Source organism: Mauremys mutica, chromosome 7 (genome assembly GCF_020497125.1).
Source record: "Mauremys mutica isolate MM-2020 ecotype Southern chromosome 7, ASM2049712v1, whole genome shotgun sequence".
Taxonomy (NCBI): domain Eukaryota; kingdom Metazoa; phylum Chordata; order Testudines; family Geoemydidae; genus Mauremys; species Mauremys mutica.
The window spans coordinates 24,630,922-24,656,021 of record NC_059078.1 but is presented as its reverse complement, the minus strand read 5'-3'; the positions used below and the strand labels follow the sequence as shown (position 1 = coordinate 24,656,021).

The window sequence follows — 25,100 nt, the reverse complement described above, 5'->3', positions numbered from 1 at the left end:
AAATGCGGAGCCAGGCTTGGGAGTGAATCCTAGGACTAATATGTGTGACAGCTGTGCCTTTATGAAAAATAAGGAATTGTTCTTTATGACAGAAAGCAGAGAGATCCCCAACATGTCTGATCAAAGTAATAGCTGCTGAGGCTGCGTTTATAGGAACCAATGGAGACCACTGACTGAGTTTTGCCTCAGGTGATCCAATTATATGAGGCACAAGAGAAGCTGATCTGCAGAGAGAGAAGCCTGGAGCAAGAGCTCCTGTCTGGGCCACAAAGAAGGTGGGCTGCAGTACCATAGGCCTTATGCCCTATCAAGAGAGGCAGGACTGGAGCTCAGCACAACCCCCAGTCGCTCTGTGGGCAGAACAAGAGACAACATTACAATTTTTGCAACAGAGCCTTGAGGAATATTTGATGAGCATCATGAGGAACAGGAGCGTTTGTCTTGGATGAAGTAGAAGGAAAACTAAAGAGCTTCAATAAGTTGCAAGAGGAAACTCTGTCGAGAAGAAAATGACCTGGTAATTGGTCTGCCTATCAGCGTGAAAACTAAAGACAGAAGACAACTGATGCAGATTTAAGAATAGACAGGAACAGAATTCCATAGAGATATATACATACTATCAATAAATCAACTACACAGACATTATTATGAATTAATCTCAGTGTGCAAGACCTGTAGCATATAAAGTATACAAAGTCACATAAACTAAAGGTGCATCAGTCAAGCCTTTAAAAGTGACATACTAATCTGGTTATTCAAACTAGTCATCACAGTTTTCTTAAATTTTCAAAAAGATTAAAAATAATTAATTTCCTGCTGAAATGCCAGGTATGCTCCTCCCATCCCCCTGACAGGCATGCTATATTCATTTGTTTTATTCTGGTTTCCAACATAATTTCCTAGCAAAACAAAAAACAAAAAAAATTCAATACTATGAATGTCCTGAAAGTGAAATAAGCATAACTTTTTTTTTAAACTAATGCAGGTAACAAAAAGCCTATCTCTTGCCAGAAGGAAAGAAGAGAAAAATCTTTGTTGTAGGTTGTGGGGTTGTTTTGTTTTTTGTTTTTTTAAATCATGCAACATGCTCCACCAGAGATGGGCACCAAGACAGATGATATAGAACAGAGATAAAATAGCCACTGCTAAAATTCAGACATTATGATGCAGAAAATAATAAATATAAATTTTGTAATGGCAAATGTGATTACTTACAGGTGCGTTCTCTTGCCTTAGATGTGCAAAAACAATGTCAAACGCTTCTTTGAAATGGTCTTTCACTATGTCTCTCATTATTCTGAACAACCAGGCTCTATCAGTGTCATCCACAAGGCGGTCATAAAATACTCGAAATACTTCATGTACAAACAGACGAATCATCATATGCTTGCTTTCAACTGATTCTTTTTTAACGAGTAAGCAGCCTTGGACAACACGTGAAAAGTCACGCAGGTTAAATGTGTAATGTGATTTGGCTGGTGTTGGCAGCAGGTTTTTCATGGCTTTCTTATATACCTTAAATATGAAAAAGGCAATGATTAAAAACAATTATTATATTATCAATATGCACCATTTATATCACTTCTCACAAATTACATTTTTCTAATATCATATTTTGTACTGTGAAACAATTCAAAAATATTAAACAAACCTCACAATATCAGATAATATATGGTATACTCCCTACTGTTGTCTGGAGTGTTTAATCTGTCTTTAGCTCATGCTGTGTGATGAAATGGAGACGTTTGTTAAGAATATTAAACACAGTGTAATGAACACTGTCAGCAGGCATCTTTCCCACCTAATCTAAGATATAGATATACATGCCCTGTGTAGGGTCAAAACATTAACCCTATTAACAGACAAATTAACAATAAAACAATAAAATTTGGTCCTAACTTTCTCCCCAGGCTTGGTCTTAGGTTCTTAGTTTAGGGTTGTTCAGTTCATCTGCTATAACCTCTCCATCTCAGACCAAAAGCTGTCAAGGAAGCCCAACTCCAATGCTTGCAGTATCTAATTTTACTTAACCCAGGTTTTCTGTCCTGACAGGCGTTGTGTGGCAGGGTGCCACTTTTTGTCCTAAGTGGGATTTTTGTCCATCACATCACATGCACTATTGGAGCCCAAATTATTCTTCAAAAAAGGAACAAATAAATTATCCTGTTACACTGGTCTAACAGAAGAGAATATACCAAAAGCCCTTTGGAAAAAAAAGAAAGAAAAAAAGAAAATTAAAAGTTAATTCTTGTTCTCTGAAGCTATATGTCATAACACATTATCATTCTCTTAGAATCCAGGCTCCAAAGATTCTTATTTTTGTGCCCATAGTTCAAAATCCTAAAGCTGCTGGCTTCAGCAGGGGATGGCTCTTGCAGTGGACCATCTTGAGGGTGAGATAGAGCAATTAGCATTCTGAAAGGGGTTCAAAAGAGAGGATCCAAGAGGTTTAGGAGGACAATATTAGGGTCCCATGCTGGAGTAGCCTGTGGCTAAGTATGTAATAGGCCTTGAGAAACTTCGATACCATTGGGTGAGAAAAGAGCAAGCATAACTATACTAGGGGATGACAAGCTGAAACTGCTGCAAGGTGAACCACGATGGACCTGAAGGAAAGGCCGGAATGTTTTTAACACAATATGTAGCCAAGGATTTTCAGTATTAAAACCCACAGTTATTCCAGATTGTGCAGGACTGCCCATATAAAAAATCTCTTCAATTTCAAGGAGTAATTTTTTTTCCAAATGGCATTCTACTTTGTGTAAGTATTTCTTGCAATGAGCAGTTTCTGACATGGTTACTCAACCAGCTAACACCCAGGCCATCAGATGCAGTGACTTTTGGTCTGGACGATCATCTAACCATGATTCTGAAACATCGTGTCTGGATAGTCAGAGAGTGGAATACAAGGTTGAAAAGACATCTGTAACAGATCTGTCAGCTAAAGCTACCATGGCCAGTAAGAAGCTACAAAGATAAGTGTGGTTCTGTCCTGTCTGATCTTGGCTATCACCCTGAGAATCAGGGGAATTGGTGGAAAAGCATACAGGAGGCCTCAATTTCATGAGAGGACGGCATCAGGTAATGATCCTGGGGTCATGCCCCCTCTTGAGCAAAAGTTGCCCTCGGTGGTGAACAGGTCTATTGTGGGAACTTCCCACTGGTTGAATATCAGCTCTGTGATGGACCTCTGCAGAAACCATTCTGCTCATGATGAATTGTTTGCTTAAGATGTCTGCTTCATTGTTGCTGATTCCAGAGAAGTGAAGAGCTGCCAGGTTATCCTTGGCTCAAGAGTTCCGGAACCTTTGTAGAAGTTGGGGAGCCACTGGCGCTGAAACTGGACGGGGGTGGATAGCGCCGTGCCATCCACTTTTTTTTAACCTGAGTGTAGTCAGGGGGCAGAAGACAGCGCTGCCCCCCCCCCGAAACCGAAAACCTTGGGCAGGCACGGACCGGTGTCAGCAGGGGCTGTGCTACATGGCAGCATTTCCCCCAAAAAGCACGCCTATGTTTAAAAGTGGGGGCATGACCCTCCAACTTTTAAAAGTGCGGAGACCATGGCCTCCCATCCCGTTCCCTGCTTCCAGCACTGTTGCCTGGGCTGATGACAACATGTCTGTAACTTGACATCTTCTTGACAGAGGGGTGATGTGCAGGTGACTTCTTGTTTGTATAGGTAGTACACTATAGAGGTGATGTCTATCAAGATTTGCACTGTGGAGTTTTGAGGAAGAGGTAGGAATGTCATGCAGGAAACTGTGATAATGTGTGAGCTCCAGAACATCTCATATCATCCTGGAACCAGGTCCTCTGCATCTGGAGGTTGTCTAGATAACCCCTGACCTGCTCTTGATACATGTATGATTGTGTCATGGTCAGAGGGTGGGGTGGGGGTGAGAAAGGTACCCCTCTACATATGGTCTTGGGGCTAGCCACCAACTCAGCTCTGAGATGATGTGAGGTGGAACCACAACTTTCTTGTTCATCTAGTGTCCCAACAGGGAATGGACTGACCTTAGATCGGTAGAGGCCACAGGTGAAGTCTGGCAAGCAGCGTCACACATGTGCATGCAGACATGTGACCTTGCAGACCATACTATCATGGCCAGATTTTATCTTAATCCATTCAGTATTGATTGCAGGGACAAGAACCTGTCCTCGAGAAGATATGGTTTTGCCAACTAGGCCTGGGGTGAGAGATGATTTTTCATAGTTCACCAGGATGTGGATTGGGCAAACAAGGAGAGGACTAGCTGTTACCATCTTTTGCTAGGATCTGTCAATGATCAGCCAGTTGTCTCAATATGAGTAGACATGCAGGCCTTTCATCTTTATGTGTGCCCCCTATCATTTCTAGGAGTTTTGTGAAGACTGTTGGGGCCATGGAGATTGAGCCTTCCTGTGAATGGTTGGGCCTTACTTCCTGGGGACCAAGTGAATAGCTGTGTGGAAATACCTGGCCTGTAAGTTGACAGCCATGAACCAGCCTTGAGCATGAGAAGAGGGAATGATGGGGGCAAGTGTTACCATCCTGAATCGGAGACAGTGCAAAAAGACTCCCTAGGGCCAGGATAGGAAGAAAATCCCTTTTCTTCTTCACAATGAGGAATTATCAGGAATAGAAATCTCTTCTCCAGTACATCTGCAGTACCATCTCTAGGGCTCCTACAAGAAGCAGAGAGGCCACATCTGTTTGTAGTAAGCTCTCTCAAGAAAAGTACCTTTAAAAGGATGGGGAAAAGGAGTGGATAGAGGGCAGGGACTGGAATTGGATTGGGTAAACATTGGTGATGATCGCTAGCACTCATGTGTTGGATGCCTGGCAGATCAAGCTCAGTTGTAGAGAGCAATGTAGCTTACAAAGATTACCTTCTACTCTGGACTGGCTCTAGTGTGGCTCCTGACAGTCCTGACAAATCTTCTGTCCTGAAGCAGGTGCAGAGTGTGTTACGGAGGAGGAGAAAGAATGGTGCCTCTTGGTGAACCCATGGCTTCTTCCTGAGGAGATAGCAGGGTTGTCTGGGCTGGTACAACATAGTTCCCTGCCTCGTCCAAGGCTAATATTGGTAAGGTTTATGATAAGAGGCCAGTGTGTACCTCCCCAAGGAGCACAGAGTGGCTCTCAAATCATTCAGGAACTGTAAAGCACTATCCATGTATTCACTAAATAGCTCCATCCACTGAAGAGAAGGTCTTCTATTGTGACTTGCACCTCCTTGGGGATGCCTGAAGCCAGTAACCATAAGGCTTTTTGCATCATTATGACTCTAGCCATGGATCTGCCCTTCATGTGCAAGGTAAACATGGCTGCTTGGAGAGTGGGCTTAGGCATTAATTAGCCACCCTATCTGTGTCCTTAAGCTCTTTCTTACTATCTTGTGGAAGCTTAGCTAAGAATAGTGACCATATCCCATTTTAAAAAGTTGTACTCAGCCAGGAGACCTTGGTAACTAGAAATACAAAGTTGCAGAGAAGCGGTGGAGTGATCTTTCCTTGGTCCCATTTTTTCAGACCTTTCTCCTTTGTGGACTAGATTTTACCTGGACCACAGAGACAACTAATTAATTAATGGGGTGACAGCAAAAATATTCAACCCTCTTCTGTGGGACTTGGTACCATTTCTCAAACTTTTTTGTTGTGGCAGGAATGGTGGTAGCTTTCTGCCACAGATCTTCAGTTGGGTTGTATATTTATCTTTTATCAGGAGGGGAATTCTAGCAGAGTCTAATGCAGTCAGGATGTTGAACAATTTATGAGGCTTCTCCTGTATCACCAAAGTCTTGATATTCAGCATATCTGTTATCCTCAACAACAACTCTTGGAAAGCTTTGAATTCAGCCAGGGTTGGTAATAGAGCTACCACTTTGTATGGTGATACTCTGTTCTGCCAGGTGTCAGTGGTCTGGCCAGGAATGTTGCCTGAGAATTTGATCTCCTCCGTTTCCTGGAGTGAGATGGGGACCATCTTCTGGAAGCTTGAGACAATGGTCCCCAATACACCTAAAAGGTCCATGGTGGCATACCATAAGGACATGACTGGCTCACATGGTGTCCACTGCTAGTCATAGTGAGGCTGTGACTCAGCTCTAAAAGAAAAGCCGCCAGGTCTCTCCAGTGGGTTACCTGCTGACCTCAAGGGGGATGGTTCTCAACTTCAGGTTTGTGAGAATGTGTGGCCCAGCAACAGGGAAGATGAATACACTTCCTCCAAGGGCACTGCCAAGGCAACATTGATCTCAGTACTGGGGTCTGGTTCTGGTGTCAGCAGTGGTCTCGATGCAGGGGGTCATCCTTGGAATAGATGTGGATATCTGCCAGTACCATTGGTGACTCTACTGATGGAGTTGGTGTCACTGCCTGCATGGTCATCGGAGTCGATGCTCAGGCATGCTTTGTTGATATTAAAAGTATAACCAATTCCATGCCATCAGTCCCCATTTTTTTGTTTGAAGCTTAGTAGTCTAGGTTTGCTTTGGTGTCTCCTTGTGTGATCATATAGAGCTGTGCCTGGAATCTCAGCTTCTGTGCTCAGAACATCCTTTCAGCACTAGCCTTCAGTGCCAGAGGTGTCAGTGCCAGGATTTTTGGGGTGTGTGTGTGAACACTGAGGGTTTTTCAGCGCCAACTTGCAGTGTTGCACTCCTGCTACAGGGGGCACTCATGGATGTTGATTTCTTCAGTATCTCATCAGACTTGGTATTCATTTCTCCATTGATTATTCCAGCAAATGGAGTTTAAGATGAGCATCCTGTGACTTGTACGCCTTTGAGGAAAAGGTGCAGCGTACCTTGCCTTTATCTGGTATGTGGCTTTCACCCAAGCAGAACATGCATCTACTAAGACCATCAGTAAGCAGGATCAGGCCATCATGTAATGGGCAAGGCTTAAAACTCAAAGGTTTGGAGTTCATCATGACGCAGGAGCAGATAGCATTTAGCCATGCTGTATTGACAGGGAGTCGCTCTCTCTTTTTTAAGTTCCATATTTAACTAATTAGGGCATCTGATGCAATTTCCTGCTAAGAAAGGAAGATGATTGTCCAGTGAAGCAGAATGAGTAGAAGAATTAGCCAATACTAAGGAGTAGCAGATTGGACATTGCTAGAGTCCATCGTGCCTTCACATGCAATAAGAGGAAATTGAGGGACAGCTGTGGCCACTCCGCCCTTATGCCCTTGCACAGGAGCACAAGCAGGCACTACGTGGAGGTGCAGACCCAAAGGACACTGCTATTGAAAAGACTCCAATCTTGCAGATATGAAGTGCATGTGTACCATTACTGGTATCCACACTGATACACAAGTTTCTAGCAAAATAAAGCTTTACCCATAAAAATAAGTTAACTTCATATAAATAGATGCTGTTGAATTATCTATACTTTGAAAATAGTAATGGGGACTAGATTTCCCAAACTCCAATATCATCAGTTTAATCAATCTGGAACCCATGGAACTTTACCAAGTAGTGGAAAATAGAACTTTCAGGTAGGTATTTGCTTCTTACCTCCATAGTGCCACTGACAATTTGGTTTCCAATTGTGAAGAATTCAGGAGCAAATTCGTTAGTCCTAAGGTAGAAAGCTACTATGGTAGAGAAGATACGGACCATAGTTTCATCACTAAAGGAGTTAATGGTGCAAATGTTGAAGTGTCGCAGAAAACGAGACGTAACAGGATTCCTCCCACCTCCTGGAGGTCCCATAGCAGCTATCAACTGTATGTCAACCAGTGTAATTTTATTTGTGTCCTTTAAGTCATACCTTCAAAACAAATTACAATGTGATATTTAGACAATTACAGATATAACAAAGCATTCTACAAATTCTACCAATTCTACAAAGACAGCCATGCTCATGGACCTCTGAGTTGATTTCAGTGGAGCGTCACATGGGATCAAGGACATACATACATGTTTTGCTTTGAAGCATTGAGGCCCAAATCATTAGATTTAATCTAGGATTCACAATTCCATCCCACAGTTTTGTGTGACAACAACTAATACATAGATTGTAAGATCTCAGGGACAGTGACCATTTTTTTGTTCTGTATTTATACAGACCTAGCACAATAGAGTCTTGGTCCATGATTAGGGCTTCCAGATGCTCTGATAACACAAATAAATAATAACTAATGACAATGTCAATTGGAGGGTTATACCTCCGATATCCAAGAGCAACAGATATCTGCAGCCAGGAAAATTCAGGGGACTTAGGTTCTTCCTTTTGCTGTATTCCCTAAAATGTAAGTTTTTTTAAATGTAAAAACATATATTTCTAGGCCTCCTGGTTGGAAAGTTAGTCTTCATAGGGCACTTTATTTTCGCAATCAGGCAGACTGAAATAATACATCACCCCAGAAGTGTGAACTTTGCCTACATCTGTTGTTATTTATACAATGTCAACTACAGCATAGACAAATCGAGTTAATGGGTGCTTGTCTCAATGAGTTTACATTTTTTATTTTATCTTGAAAGAACATTAACTTCAAAGCTTATGTTGGAGCATTTAAATACTTACAAATTTGAAACAATCTGACCAATATGTAGTAGTTTAACCATGTGAATTTAAATACATTGTTTTGCAGTATATATGATGATATCTTTAACCAACAAATTAGTACAGAAACATACACATTCAATATTAATCAAATAATTATTTATGAATTCAGGGTCCTTAAAGATCTACTAATTTTCTTTATTTCCTTTCTTCAAAATTTATGATCCAAACCAGTTATAATGTAAGTGGATTTGTTAAACATTTAAAATTAATGCTCTGAAAAGGAAACAAAAAAGTATCTCTCTTTCCAAAGTTCCAAAATTTGCCATGCCTTATATTTGTACAGAATTAAAAGAATGGGAGGAGATTAATTTGCAGAGAAAGTCCAGAAACACTATGATGCCAATATTTTTAAAGGGCTCAAGAGGTGATCCCGGCAATTAGAGATCGTAAGTCTAACATCAGTACCGGGCAAATTAGTTGAAATAATAGTAAAGAATAAAATTGTCAGACACATAGAAGAACATAACTTGTTGGGCAAAAGTCAACATGGTTTCTGTAAAGGGAAATCATGTCTTACTAATCTATTAGAGTTCTTTGAAGGGGTCAACAAACATGTGGACAAGGGAGATCCAGTGGACATAGTGTACTTAGATTTCCAGAAAGATTTTGACAAGGTCCCTCACCAAAGGCTCTTATGTAAATTAAGTTGTCATGGGATAAGAGTGAAGATCCTTCCATGGACTGAGAACTGGTTAAAAGACGGGGAACAAAGGGTAGGAATAAATGGTAAATTTTCAGAATGGAGAGAAGTAACTAGTGGTGTTCCCCAAGGGTCAGTTCTAGGACCAGTCCTATTCAACTTATTCATAAATGATCTGGAGAAAGGGGTAAACAGTCAGGTGGCAAAGTTTTCAGATAATACTAAACTGCTCAAGATAGTTAAGACCAAAGCAGACTGTGAAGAACTTCAAAAAGATCTCACAAAACTAAGTGACTGGGCAACAAAATGGCAAATGAAATTTAATGTGGATAAATGTAAAGTAATGCACATTGGAAAAAAGAACCCCAACTATGCATACAATATGATGAGGGCTAATTTAGCTACAACTAATCAGGAAAGAGATCTTGGAGTCATCATGGATAGTTCTCTGAAGATGTCCACGCAGTGTGCAAGGCAGTCAAAAAAGCAAACAGGATGTTAGGAATCATTAAAAAAGGGATAGAGTATAAGACAGAGAATATCTTATTGCCCTTATATAAATCCATGGTATGCCCAAATCTTGAATACTGCGTACAGATGTGGTCTCCTCATCTCAAAAAAGATATACTGGCATTAGAAAATGTTCAGAAAAGGGCAACTAAAATGATTTTGGGTTTGGAACAGGTCCCATATGAGGAAAGATTAAAGAGGCAAGGACTTTTCAGCTTGGAAAAGAGGACACTAAGGGGGGATATGATAGAGATATATAAAATCATGAGTAGTGTGGAGAAAGTGATTAAGGAAAAGTTATTTACTTGTTCCCATAATATAAGAACTAGGGGCCACCAAATGAAATTAATGGGCAGCAGGTTTAAAACAAATAAAAGGAATTTCTTCTTCACACAGCGCACAGTCAACCTGTGGAACTCCTTGCCTGAGGAGGTTGTGAAGGCTAGGACTATAACAGGGTTAAAAGAGAACTAGATAAATTCATGGAGGTTAAGTCCATTAATGGCTATTAGCCAGGATGGGTAAGGAAAGGTGTCCCTAGCCTCTGTTTGTCAGAAGATGGAGATGGATGGCAGGAGAGAGATCACTTGATTGTTACCTGTTAGGTTCACTCCCTCTGGGGCACCTGGCATTGGCCACTGTCGATAGACAGGATACTGGGCTGGATGGACCTTTGGTCTGACCTAGTATGACCGTTCTTATGTTCTTATGTACTAGAAATGAGACAGCTAAGCAAGATAGTAATAGAAGCCACTAAAATTAGATATCGTGGGTAGAGCTGGATAAAAAAAATTTGAATTTAATTATAAAACCCAGGACTCATAGACAGGTTAAAAAGGGAAATTGAAGGCAAAATTATTTAGGCAAAGAAGTTTTCACTAGAGCTGAGCAAGTAATTTATAACAATTTCTGTTTGTAAAATATTCATGAGCAGATGACTTCTAATTTATTCATTGATATTTTTTAAAGTATTTTTATGTCTGTGGCTATATCGCACACAGTATGCTGTAAGTATTCAATACTTGATATTTGCCATCCAAGTTGTGTTGCTTCATTATGATTAGTCAGATGAGTCACATCCCAACATCGTTTTTCACAAACATTTGTGTGTTATGGACAGTCATTATCAAATATCAGAGGGGTAGTCTGTATCCACAAAAACAACGAGGAGACTCCTTGTAGTCATCATCAAAGTTTGATGCATAGGTCTTCACCAAAACTGAATTTTAATTTCAAGCACTAAGTTTGCATTAATTCGTTTGGGGAACAAAAACAATCACAAAGGGATCGTGTAAATGCTGGAGCAAATTAATTTAAATTTTTGAGCAAATCTTTAAAGATTTTTTGCAATTATTGCCCACCAGTAGCTTTCAAAACACCCCTATTAAATACATCACTAAGAGAGCTGTGCAGAGTGCTAATTTTTAAATTTGCTGGCATGGCTGAAAAAATTGCGTGTCAAACAAAATGTTTTGCTACACCAGAAATTAAATATTTTGTACAGATATCAAGATTTTTTTAAATAAAGTTAAAGGAAATTTCTAAGTGAGAAGTCATTTTGAATAAAAAAAATCAAAACATTTAATTTAGAAACCATTCAGTAAAATTTACACAAATTCATTAAATGTTTTGGTTGTTCTGAATCTGCATTTTTCGCCAAGAAAAGTTCCATCCAAAACATTTTGCACAGCCTCTAGTCACTAGGAGCAACTAACATGGCTACATTTTTTAAAATTTGAGCAAGTCCTTAACAGGAAAGATTAATGGCTATTAGGAATACAGTCACTAGATCTGTAGCAAGGTTGGATTCAACCTTCAGACGCTCTTTTCAGCCCAGGATGCTCAAATGTTCCAACTATATTACACTATACATTTAAGAGAATCCTGGAAGCCATGATTAACTGGCAGATGAAATTTAAGATTAACTGATTCATCAATTGGATTTCAGACAACAGCACAAATCACTGATTTCATTTTCTGAATTGATTAAATGCCATTGCAACTTCAATGGTCACAAGTTCACAACCCTATTAGGTCTGGCAGTTCACTCTGAAAGAAGGAATGGTGGGGAAAACAAATCAAAAGTAAGACTAAAACTGGAGACAAAAAAACTAAAAAGTCACAAACAAAAACAAAAGAATAGAAACAATGACATCTGCAGAAATAGGAAAAGAAAGAAAATCTATATTGTGTATAAGCAGCAAAAAGTCCTATGGCACCTTATAGACTAACAGACGTATTGGAGCATGAGCTTTCGTGTGTGAATACCCACTTTGTCGTATGCATGTAGTGAATAGTTGTGTATAGAAAATTATTGTGTATAGAAACTCTACTCAATAATTACAAGAAGTCATGGACCTGCTAAAAATAAGCTGAAAATCAATCTCTTAAATTTAAAAAAAGTCACTTATGAGTGTATGACTAAAAAGCAACATAAGATTTGTTTAAAATGTAAATAATTTTAAAATGACAATGTTGGCTTATAAAAAAATATAAATAGCATTTACTTTTAAGAGAACAAGTCTGAAAATTAAATTAAAGTTAATGAATAATGATAATGGCAAAATTATCCACTAATTTACTGTAAGCTTTAGATCTGTCTTACCAAATCCCATGGTCAAAAAACTGTCTTAAAAGTTCAATAGGAGGCTGAGCTCCATATTTCTCCAACGCAGGCATATTCATATCATCTACAAAGATGACACACTTCTTTCCCATAGGAGGGCCAAATACTCCTTTGCGTCTTTTGTCCAGTCTCGCCATAATAATATTCTAAAAAACAGAACGGGACCATTTAAAGCATTGATTTAATATGCAGCCCAACTATATTACATAATGGAAAACAGCGTACTGAAACACTTCATGGCTTTAATAATTAAGAAAATACAGAATTGGAAAATACAGATATGAATATTAACTTTTTGTAATCCTCTTTGTCTTGTTATTCTACATTTATTTGGTGAGTTTACTGAAATGAAAAAATTATAATCTGTTTTAATTTATTTCTGATTTCAAGTTTGCCTCCCTCCTGATTTCAATGATCCTACTCATCTGCTGAAAGTTGAGCATATGCTTAAATGCTCTACTATGTTAGGGCTCAGCACCTCCGAAGATTGAGCCCTAAAAATTTCCGGACCTTAATCTTACAATTTGCTCTTTGTTGGTGAGCAAACTGCTACATCCACACAGAACCACAATGGATGTCTACTCATATTTAAATACAGGATAAGGGCCCTAATTTGATGGTGTCAAGGAAACCACTCATGGCAGAGATATAGTACTATCTTGGTGCACAACAAAGGGAAAATTGGACTGTGGGAAAAATTTCTTTAACAGGAAAAAAAAGAACTATCCACTAACAGAAAATTATTCCAGATTTATGTAGGATTTCAACACGCTGCAATTACTTAATACATGGAATATTTTTTGTAACAGAGCAAACATATGGTACAAATTTTTACAAAACTGGTCACCCTCCTTTGTAATTGTACTCACAATTTTCAATCCAAAGAACCCTGATGGGGCCCATCAGGCAGAAAAGTTTGCACAAGCAAATCCCTTTGTGGGATCAAAACCAAAGCATTTGAATAACCAAAAACCAGGTAGCATTTGAGCAAACAGCATTTGGATATATAAATCAAGTACTATAGTTAGATGATTACAGTAACCATTCATTTTGTCTGGTCAAATGTAGATTGCACACATCCTCCTGAGTTTTTAAACTTACAAAATGTTTAGCTTGAGAAACTATATACATAAAAACTTGACTTTGAAAGCCAGTGAGCAGGTAACATTTTAGTGTATGCTTTGATAGTAGAACTCTAAATGCTGAAACTTCCAAGTGTTTATTACAATTTTTGGAGTGTGATATCAAAAAAACAAAGCAAATTTAAACATCAGGTTGTTTTAAAAACTAAAAAAAAAAAAAAAAAACAACCATCCCCCTACCCCCAATTTCACTAATATGCCATTTAGCCACATCCTCGTTCTTAATAATAAGGGTTAGCTTTGTTGAATCATAATAAATCATTTCTGGAACTTTTTTTATTACTTTATATTTTTTCCAAAGCCAAGAATTTTTATTTATTTATCTTAGATTTCTAAAATCAAGTCCAGCTTACATCTCTGAACACATACACACAAATGAAAAAAAATAGAAAAATTTGTTTGACAAATATCAAATAAACATTAAGAGACTTAACCCCAATTAAACCAAGCCATATGCTTATCCACTAAGGTAACAACCTCTAAACTATGCCCTGAAGATCAGCAAACATAGGCTCTATGAGACCAAAAGAAAATGTGAATTCCAGGGCTGGAGTAAAGTAAATTGAGTCTATGCTGATATTTTGTTTTTAAACAACATTTCATTGACGTTCCAGGAACCATTACTATTATAAAAATATCACAATAAAAGTATCTTGAAATGACAGAGCCAAATCTTATGCACTGAACAAATTCCAAATAAATTTACATCTCTGTCTATATAATCTCATTTTAATTAATGTAAACCACCTGTTTCTACCAACCTGGATCTGATTGGCACTGGTCCGTGCTGAAAAATTAATGAAGAATGGAAAGTATCTTTCCTTTTCCAAGTTGTTCATTAACTTATCCTTCACATATACAGACTTTCCAGTACCTGTTGGTCCCACAAAAAGCAATGGTCTTTGCAAAAAAGAATACAAATTTACATTAGTCAATCAAAAGCAAAATAGTAAATAAAACATACACCCAAATAAACTAAAAATGAAATACTGAACACATCTGCTCTACTTGTAAATGTGTAAACCACTGAAAACACCAATATGTTAAAAATGTGTGTTAAATTTTATTCTTAGTTAGACACTCCGACAACCTCACTGAAATAAAGAAGCACTTAAAATTAATGGGGTTGCAGAGGTGTAACTGAAAGTAGAATCAGGCTCGCAAGATAGAGGGACCTTACTAACAAAGAAATGCATAGTCTGAAATACACTGTATTGTGCCTACACTGTAACCATAATTCAGCTATTAAAGTCTTTAAGATCAGGAGTAAATAGTTCAGAGGGCCTTGTGCATGATTTCGACACTGGGGTGAATTTTACCCAACAGAAATAGAAAGTTTAGAAATGCCAGCTGGGATTTTTCAGGGACTTAGGTGCTCAACTCCCTTTGAAATTCAATAGGATTTAGACACTTAACTCTCTTAAGCCCCTTTGAAAATTCCAGCTGTCACCATCAAAACTCCAGAAATTGTTGATATAAGAAGATAATTCACCTTCCATCTTTGGGGAGGGGAGGAAGTTTGATTAGACCTGCAGGGTACAGACAACCCCAGAGTTCCTGAGGGAGAATGGGAGAAAGAAAGGGAGGGGCAAGCCTTTGCTCCACCCCCACTTCACCTAGAACACATATGGAAATTGTCCATTGAGGGAAGAAAGAGGGGGTGGAGAGATTTCTCTGCCTCTCCCTGCTGCCATAAAATGGGGGAGTGGGGAAGAGAGCTGATAATCTCTTATGACCTCTCCCCTTCCTGAATGGGAAGTCCTCAGGGTTTGCAGCAGCCACCTTGCTGCAGTTGTTGCCCCACCATCCCAGGCCAGCCCTGTAATGGAGGTATAATTTCAACTGTTTCCAAGATGCTGGTCTGACTGATGGCCAGGTTATGGGATCAGGTAGGAATTTGTCCCATGAGACCAGATTGACAAGGAGGCCTAGTTTTAAGTAAATAAGGAGTAAGGACAGGAATTTAAAAACTGTATGTTTACAAGTAGAGTTTGTAATTCCATTGCAATCTATGACTGATGTTCATTGTGGGTGAGCAACTCAAAAGCATCACCTCCCAGAGGCAAACATGAGTGGAACACCCTATTAGCCTGGAAGAAGAAGGGGAGACCTTAAGACCTCATAGACTGTGGCACTCTTCATATGTACCATCATTCCCCTTCATGTGGGAAGGGTTAGAGGACTCAGAGAAGGATTGAATCCTAGGGGTTAGGCAGAAGAGGACCAACCCTAATGTTTAGTTTTTTGGCATGGAGGCCATTTAACCCTGAACAGGACCCAAATGTATACCTAGTGTTTGAGAAGGGAGTGTATGGTGAGTTAAGAGAAGGTTACTCAACCTGTGCAGTAACTGAGGTTCTTCAAGATGTGTCCCCCTATGGGTGCTCCACTGTAGGTGCAGCAGCACCTCCTGCACCTGGGATGGGAGATCTTCATCAGCAGTGCTTGTTGGACAGCACATGCTCACCTTCCACATCTCACACCATGAGCGGGATGTATATATAGCAGTGGTCCAACCGCCTCCTAGTTCCTTCTTTGCTGCAGAACTTATGTTTCAGCTCCAAAGCAGAGGGGAGGAGGGTGGGTAGTGGAGCACCCATAGGGACACACACCTTGAACAACCACAGTTACTACAGGGTGAGTAACCTTCTCTTCGTCTTTGAGTGATGTCCCTATGGGTGCTCCACTGTAGGTGACTAGAAAGCAGTGTCCTAACTGGAAGGCTGGGGCTTTGGAGCAGCATTTACTGCAGATGATAGGACAGTGCATGCTAGTAGAGTATCTGCTGAGGCATCCTGAGTAATGGGGCATAGTGACAGACAAAAGTGTCCACTGATGCCCATGTGGCCACTTTGCAAATGTAAATAACTGGAATATTACTGAGGAAAGCAACAGAGGTGGAGAGAGAGTGGTTAGAATGTGCTCTAGTTCCAAGAGGAGGCTGTCATTTGTGTAGTTGGTAGGACAGATGTAAACACCAAGAGATCCACTTTGAAAGTCATTGCTTAGAGATGGCTACACCTTTGGATCTTTTGGCTGTTGAAAGGAATAAGCATGGTGATTTTTGGAAAGGTTTAGTTCTGTCCAAGTAGAAAGCTAATGCTCATCTGATGTACAGGGTATGCAATGCTGTCTCCTGTTGGTTGCTGTGAGGCTTTGCGAAGAAGCAAGGAAGGTGGATAGATTGATTGAGATGGAAAGAGGATGGTACCCTAGGTAAAAAATTTTTACATGGACATAGCGTAACCTTGTCTTTATGAAAAACTGTATATGGGGGGTATGCCATAAGGGCTCCAATTTCACCAACCCGTTGGGCAGAGGTGAGAGCAACAAGAAATGCCACTTTCATAGATAAGTGAATGTAGGAACATGTTGCTATTGGTTTGAATTGAGGTCTTATAAAACAGCATAGAAAGAGGCTCGGGGCCCAAGCAGGGGTTGCATCCCATATGTGAGGGTAAAGATTTTGGAGGCCCTTTAGGTAATGTTTCGTGAGTGGATGGTATAAGGCATAAGGGTGAGGAAAAAGCTTCCCAGTGGGGAAGGGCAGGAATCAGGAAAAAAAACCCAAAATATAAACTAACTAGTGGGGAGGTTAGAAGGCATAAATGCCTAGGGAGAGATCAAAAAGAAAGAACTAACTACTGAAACTACACTAAAACTAACAGGTAAGACACTATCTAATAGGTCAAAAAGGACAAGTAGGCTTTGTTGCAGATTCTGTCTCAGACCAAAGGTGGTAGAAAAGGAACTGGGGGCGGTTGGACTATGCAGCACTATATATACATCCCGCTCATGATGCAAGACAGGGAAGGTAGACATTTGCAGTCCAACAGGCACATCTGATGAAGATCTCTGATCCCAGGCACAGGAGGCACTGCCGCACCTTCAGTGGAGCACCCATAAGGACATCACTCAAAGAAGAACCCCTTTAAATTTAAAAGCTATTAAAGTTGCAGCTTTCTGCTTTAAAATCCATCCCTGGATTATCTTTGTTTCATTTTCCTGAATATCCTAATCATTTAATTCATGACTAACTCATCTTTAACTCATGAATAATTTAAGAAAAATTAAGAGAAATTTAATTCTAAAAGAAAAAAAAAAGAGGCACCAAATCTCAGCAGCCATCCTAACAGTATCAGTGGAACAGTGTGGGATGGATATACTGAATGCTGGATTATAAGAAGTCAAAGACTTTAAAACTAAAAAGTGTATAGAAAGAATGTAATCAGATGTTTGTTTATTGTCTAATGGGCCAAGACCAGTATATTGTAATATTGATACATTGTGGAGGCCTGATACAGAAGTATTAAAGTCAATAGAAAGACCCCAAGGATTTCAGTGGTCTTTGGATAAGGTGCTATATGAACAACAATGAAATCATTCAACGTTTTGCATGAAATAGATGTTCTTACTTTCCATGGGTAATGCATAAGTCCATCAAATAGGTATATCTGACTGTATCCATCGTTGGGACTATGAGGTCTTGAATCTTAACATTTTTATCATCAGTATATTTAATGCTTTTAATGGCTTCATTCCAATGCACCCAGCGTCCTTTGCCTTTCAACTAAGAAGAAATACAGATTTCAATTACAGTGGAAAATACAGTGCTGACATAATATGTTCAAAAGGTTTTCTTAAGCACTTCATTCTTTTACAAGTTAATGTAATATTAAATATTTCAGGTGCTTATATATTTATTTTTCTCATTGCACTAGTGATGAGCAAACTTTAAAAGGAAAGGAGGATCATTTTAGAAATGGATGTTCAGACCCCCTTCATTCCCCTACCTCTCTAGGGCCCTGTTATCCAGGAAAATACTTACATATGTGCTTAACTTTAAGCATATGCATAGTTCAATTGAAGACAACAGGTCTATAAAACTTGCTTAAATTTTAAGCATGTGCTTCCTCTATATGAAACTCAAAAACTCCAAGGGCCTCAGCTGCAGCTGAACTGAAATGCAGCACAGTCTAGACAGGCCTTATGTAGACTGGGTAGACATTTACTAAAAAACTCTGTATAGAAAGTCAGTGCATTAATTCTTTTTAAAAGAAAAACTGATTATTAAATAAAATAAATAAATTGTCAACCAATAGTTGTTCATTTACTCCATTAAGGGCCCAATCCTGTTCCCATTAAAGCCAGTCAATCCTGCCCCCAAAGGATTCTAAGAAGCTAACATTTCCACCTAGCTGCTTTCTTCTCTCACTTAGATTTTAAAGATCTATTTGAACTACTCTAAAAATGAGCAATCAGTAAATCTCATACCTCATACATATAGTCATAGACCAAGCCTTTCTCATCAAAGGGACAGTCCCATTTACCCACAGCTGCTGGCAATGGATGAGCCTCAGACCTTCCTGCTAGAATATCCCTCATAAAGATATCAAAAAGGACTTGGCTGTCACTGTCACAAGTTCCACCAATTGACCAAACCATGGAGAAAGCAAAGCAAGCCTGTGAGTATAAGGAGATAAACAATTACCATTCAAAAATGATAACTACTGTATTGTCTGATCAACACATACAATTACAAGGAATACTATTATGTTGAAAATTGCTAATGGTGGCCATCATGTGGGTCTTTGCGCCTAAGACAGTCACAAATCTAGTTAAGGATAAGTCCTCTTCTTTCAGGTTCAGCAGAAGAAGCAATTAAGCCCTTTTGGGTAGCGAGACAGCTGGAAACAATTAAGGATACCACATGAGGCACTGAGCCATGTGGATTGAGGGATTATTTGATTGCAAACACTAGGACTAGGAGTTTTGTTTTTGCAAGGGGTATGTGTCTGTTTTAGAGGAGAAAGCCAGAGAAGCAACCACACTTATCACCATGGTATCTAAGTACCTGAATGTGACCTTGAAAAGAAGCAGAGCCAGAGCTTCTTCAACACAGAATTCACAACATTCTAATAAAACATGATATCAAATCCCTGATGACTTTAAATGAATATGTGATGCTGTAAATAGTCTCAAGGGTGAAATTCACTCCCCCTACATAAAGCTTGAGTAGTCAGGCTCTACATAAGTGAAGTGCAGGATTTGAAATGTATTCCTCTATCAAGCCAGGGCCAGGGCTCAGTGCTGTCCCACAGGAACAACAGACACAACCCTTCATGTTAATTGTGTGGGGCACAACATAGGTGTGGATCCATGACCCCACTCACAGCCCATCTCCTTAGTGAGCTTCTGAACTGGCCCTGCATGGGCCAGTCTTGAGGCTACTCCACAGCATGGCCACTCATTTAGCAGACCCCAGCAGAGCCCTTATATGGGCTTAGTTTTTAAGCACTTTGTGGTGCCCCTTGCACCAGGGATTAATTTCATGTATGGATTCTACTAAGACCATAAGACAAGTAAAGCAAAGCATAAGCAGTTTGTAAATAGTTGCAGATCCTAAGGATTATTTCAGACTGATATTCATTTTGGAGTTCTCTATTCATGTCAATCTCTAAAGAACATTTTAAGATTAATGTATGCCTCAGAAATTGCTTTTCTCATACCATGAAACTTCTGTACAACTTGACAAATGCATTGCTATATTGTGCACATCATTCTTTACCCAACATGTGATTGTGCACCTGCCTTTAGCTAGCTGCTTGGTCTTAAAACATGAGTTAGTTAAAACAAACTGTTCTAAATTAATTGACAACAGATAGGAAAATGGCTGAAATATATCTGTCTAGGTACTTATAAATCCCTTATCACTGTTGTGTTTGAGCACCTCCCAAGTTTTAGAAAAGTAGCAACAAAACAGTTTCTCAACTCTCTTCTTTCACCTACCAAGTTAAAGTGAACTTGAAAAGTTAGCAGAAGTGTGTGTGTGTGCACATGAAGTGTATGGATGTGTATGCTTACTCATGTGTGTGATGCACTTATTGCAGGAAAGCCAAGATGAAGAGATTAATTTTGCAAGAGACCTGTTACCAATTATTTGGTTTTTGTTCCTTTTTAAAATACATCCAGTAAAAGACCAACCATAATCCATGTGCGGATGTTTTTGTTGGTAGGATCCTGTTGCACAGTTTGACAAAGTAACATTTCAAAAAGTCGAGTGAGAGACACTACAGCATTGCTGTTGCTTGTGGGAACCAGCTCCTACAAGACACAAAGAATGGAAAATGATTGATATCACAGTATCAAATACTTCTCACAAATCTTACTATATCTTTTGGAAAAACAATTAAATTATATATTGGCTCTAAACAAAAGACTTAGGGGCAAGTGTTTTTCTTTTAGTTTCAAAATCCTTTTCCCTTGTCTTGTCCCTGAAAAGCTACCCTCTTAATCTGTAATATTAATTATGACAATAATGCATCTTTTAAAAAATTAGACACAATTAATACAATCATAGAGGTGCAGCATGAGGAGTACCACTTATTGTATGGCATGTTGGGCATCACATAAAATGCTTTCCCTAACATAAAACAATCCTCTTCCCTCCCCTCAAACTTCTGGTGAGATTACTTTTCACTCATTACGATAATGGTTAGCTTTTAAATATCTTTAACCTACAAATTTCACCTAATGTTCTTGGTGTGTCTGCTGCATATGCAAAAATCTGCCATGACCATCGCTGAGTATTCTGTCACAGGACACAGAGAGTGGACTGGAAACATCAACATAATTATTGTGGTCAAAATAAAAACAAAAAAATACCTTGCACTGTTGTTTACAAAATCTTAAAGCTGGTGGTATTAACCAGTTAAAAAGTTCTTGCAGAAGATCTTGCTGTTCCTTTTGTCTCAGGGGTTCAGGTAAGCTGTTCAACCAAGAGGTTACAAGAGGCATCCAGCCTAGCTGTAATGGCTCCAAATAAATCATGCCACAACGACTGACTGTAGCTGGCTAAAGAAGAATAGTAAATTCACTTTTAAGACCACGCCCATGCATCATTATATATTGTATAATTGTGCAATTATGGATTACATTTTAAACTTACTGAAGCCTGGGAAAGGTCCATTGTTTCAAAGATCAGACTCATCTGAGGAGACATTTGGATGATTTCCCCACTCATCAAACAAAGCTAAATATGAAGAAGAGTTAATTTAATAACCATGGTTATGAATATTAGCAAAATCTTATATATCAACAATCTGTTTCACTTGTAAATTAATATGTTTCTATCATATCTATCATATGTTGATCTCCATATCGAAATGAGTGAAGTTTACAATAGTAAATGGGAAAGACAAGCCATTACCCATTGCAACATACAACAATCATTTGAAATAGTAACCAATTTCTATTCTCTTTGGGCCAAATTCTGTGCTTTCGCCACTCACATCATTTGTCTATTAATTGTGGAAATAGGAATTGTAGCTGTATTACAGGACTCAAATGATCTTTCAGACCCTGCTAGAAGAGGAAATCACAGGTGAAGAACTAATATCAGACCTGATTTTTCTCACGTATACACCACTACCCCAATAAAACGCTGTCCTCGGGAGCAAAAAAATCTTACCGCATTATAGGTGAAACCGCATTATATCGAACTTGCTTTGATCCACTGGAGTGCGCAGCCCACCACCCCCGAAGTGCTGCTTTACCGCGTTATAGCCGAATTCATGTTATATCGGGTCGCGTTATATCGGGGTAGAAGTGTACCAGCTTTACACTAATTAATATATTGACTTCAGTAGAGTTACTTCTTATTTATACTGGTGTGAGAAGTGAATCAGACCCATTGCCCTTTCTGTAAGCTTCACAAAACTACTGAAGTTTTACACATTTATTTTTCAACAAGAAAAATATTGATGAAAATGTTTAATAAACTAGGAGAAACTCATTCTTCAAACTGCAAAGTTTCAAGTTTTTCCAGGAAAAGCCCATGACAATTATTTTCATGACCCGTGAAGTTGTCTAGGCACTGTTTCTGGACTGCTCATCAGTAATTAAAATGTTCAGTTCCTGAGTCTCAGCACAACTATAGCACCAGCACCAGCCACAGTTCCCAGCACTGCCACCTGCTAGGTCTACCCACCACTTAAAGCCGGTATCTTCCTGCACCGGATGGGAACAGGAGAGGATGGCAAGTGTCTAACTTGCACAATGTAGGACATAAGTCTGCACAGCACAGGATAGCCTGATGTAGATACCATGAGACACCGCACCAAAATAGTATAGGCTCACAAAGTGGCCTCTGATTTGGGTACCTAACTTGGGATACCTAGGGGCTGTTTTTCAGAGATGCTGTGCACCCACAACTGTAACTGAAGTCAGTGGGAGTTGTGAGTACACCGCAACTTTGAAAATCAGGCCCCGTGTGTCTGAAGTTGGGCATACAAAAATATAGACACCCACAACTGGAGACCATTTTTGAAATTTTGGGTTGTAATCTTTCGGAGATGAAATATCATTAAACTTCTAGTATATTTTTCTTTTAAATTGCATTTATAAATTTAGCATTTTTGTGACAAGATTAGAACATATGTTTGATTAAGAAATGTGATCAAATTAAATACCTTATTCTACGATATAAAACAACCAACCAACCAACCAAAAAAACCCCACAAACAACTCTCCTGACATATCTCTCTCTCATAAAAACACAAGTTAATCACAAGCCTATTCAACTGGTTCCTCTCAGGTACAGGTATATCTACAAGTGCTGTTTTCTTTTATATGCAGAATTATGTTTCTTAAATGGCACAGCATTTTCTTTAGACATTTATAACACCTATGTTTTACCTTTTTGTTGTCATCCAGTACTGTGTTCATACTTTCTATCCACAGAGTATCAATAGGACCATCAAAAACAACCCATTTGCGTTCAGGTGTCTCAGCTAAAGCAAATTCTCGGAAAGTATTGGCAACAATACCATCTGTCCACTAGACCAGGAGAAAATGGAAACGGGCATTTTTAAAAATTCTAAATCTAAAGTCAATGAGAGTACTGACATGGTTATGTATTTTGGATCAGGGCTCTATTTAGCTCATGTTAATGAACAAAACAGAGAAGAACTAAGTAAAAACACAGAAGTGTTAAGAACTATTAGCTTAGGTCGACTTACCACAGTGTCTACACCCTGCTGTGTTGATGGGAGATGCTCTCCTGTCGACTTACCTTACTCTTCTCAGGGAGCTGGAATACTGGAGTCAACAGGAGAGCACTCTGCCATCAACTTAGCGGGTCTTCACCAGACCCACTAAATTGACACCGCTGCATTGATTGCAGCAGTGCTGATCTACCGGTAAATGTAGACATGGCCTCAGTATCCCATCTGGAACAGAAACTGGTGACAAAAAAAAATCAGGTATTGTCTTAGTGTAATTTGTTTACAAAAATTACACAAGTCTTGTTTCCTCAATCAAGGAGTAGTAAAGAAGAGCATACAGGCAACTCCTTCTTGCAGAAAGTTGAAATAAGGCACCTCTTCCCTGTCTCCAAAAGCAGCCACACTAATTCCTGGTGCCTCTTTATGGTGGGTGTCTAGTGCAGGTACTCGTCACAGAGGGGATACAATTCCCTGATAAACAGGAGGTGGAAGATTTAGGGGAAGGCATCTTGGGAAAAGAAGGGTTGGAGCTCCTAATGTCTGGTACAGTGGAGACAAGATTCCATTTTTCCAGAACCCTTAGCCTTCTCATGAGGGGAAGGCAGCAACGTCCCAACAGTGGATAGGGACCAGGTTGGAAAGGGGGAGGGCTGATGGGAGTCCTCCCAAACAGGTAGAACTGATTAAGGAATAAATGATGACCTGCACTGCATGATTTATTGCCTGGTATTCCCAGATATGTTAAGTGAATAAAGTTGTGGCCTAATTAAACCACATCCATTACATCTTGTTTTTCTTCCTGTGTGACCATGAAAAAGCACCTCTCTCTCTCCCTCCAAGGCGTCATACAAATTTCACTACTTCGCAGACAGTCTCCTCTTCTTGTGTCACCCTCTGAGTTTTATATACTGGAAAACTCTAGACCAAATGTTTATCTACACAGTTTTTGTATTACTTTAATTATATTGGTTTAGAAACTGATATAGTTAAACTGGTATAACTCCCTAGTGTAGATGCAGTTATATCTGTATAAATATACTTATATCACTATAGCTCAATTCCATACATTTATAAAAATAAGCTATTCTAATATAAGCACCTTTATACTGGTATAACTGCTTCCACACTAGGGGCTGTGCTGAGTTAACTACAGTGGAATAAAAATCACACCCCTAACCAAAAATGTTAAAGCAGTACAAAAACTGTGTGTAGACTATGCCCAAGGCTGCACATGGAGACCACATGGCCCTGAAAAACGAGCCTGGGGGGTCTACCCTGCTTCAGTACAGCTGCTCTGCAGGAACCTCAGCACCTCTACTGCCATACACCGTCTGTGTGCGGTTACAGCACAGCATCATTAACTCTTTTTGTAGGGAGTTTCATCCTGAGGATTTATACATCAGTGACCCCTAACATGCAAGCCATTAGCACCTTTTGCCATAACAATGCATATTTGCCTTTGGTCCAGTTATTCATAAATTTAAAAAAATTCTGCTCTCAGGGTATGTCTTCACAGGAGTTAACTCGAGTGATCAACACCAGGGTCCGACCACCCAAGTCAGGCTAGCCTGAATGTGAGCAACCACACTGCAAAGCCATACCCATGTTACTGTGTCCTC

General features: G+C 39.4%; 1 protein-coding gene across 1 annotated transcript in view; it reads right to left on the bottom strand.

Annotated features, from left to right (window-relative positions):
- DNAH12 (dynein axonemal heavy chain 12) overlaps positions 1 to 25,100 on the bottom strand; it is a 171,424-nt gene that overhangs the window by 70,912 nt on the left and 75,412 nt on the right. The window contains exons 32-41 of the mRNA XM_045024879.1: positions 23,174 to 23,314; positions 21,426 to 21,509; positions 21,143 to 21,331; positions 20,462 to 20,581; positions 18,752 to 18,940; positions 17,893 to 18,047; positions 14,239 to 14,377; positions 12,315 to 12,481; positions 7,506 to 7,761; positions 1,216 to 1,515 (exon numbers count right to left, since the gene is read on the bottom strand). Of these exons, the coding sequence (XP_044880814.1) occupies positions 1,216 to 1,515; positions 7,506 to 7,761; positions 12,315 to 12,481; positions 14,239 to 14,377; positions 17,893 to 18,047; positions 18,752 to 18,940; positions 20,462 to 20,581; positions 21,143 to 21,331; positions 21,426 to 21,509; positions 23,174 to 23,314 (1,740 nt within the window). The remainder of the gene's footprint in view (positions 1 to 1,215; positions 1,516 to 7,505; positions 7,762 to 12,314; positions 12,482 to 14,238; positions 14,378 to 17,892; positions 18,048 to 18,751; positions 18,941 to 20,461; positions 20,582 to 21,142; positions 21,332 to 21,425; positions 21,510 to 23,173; positions 23,315 to 25,100) is intronic.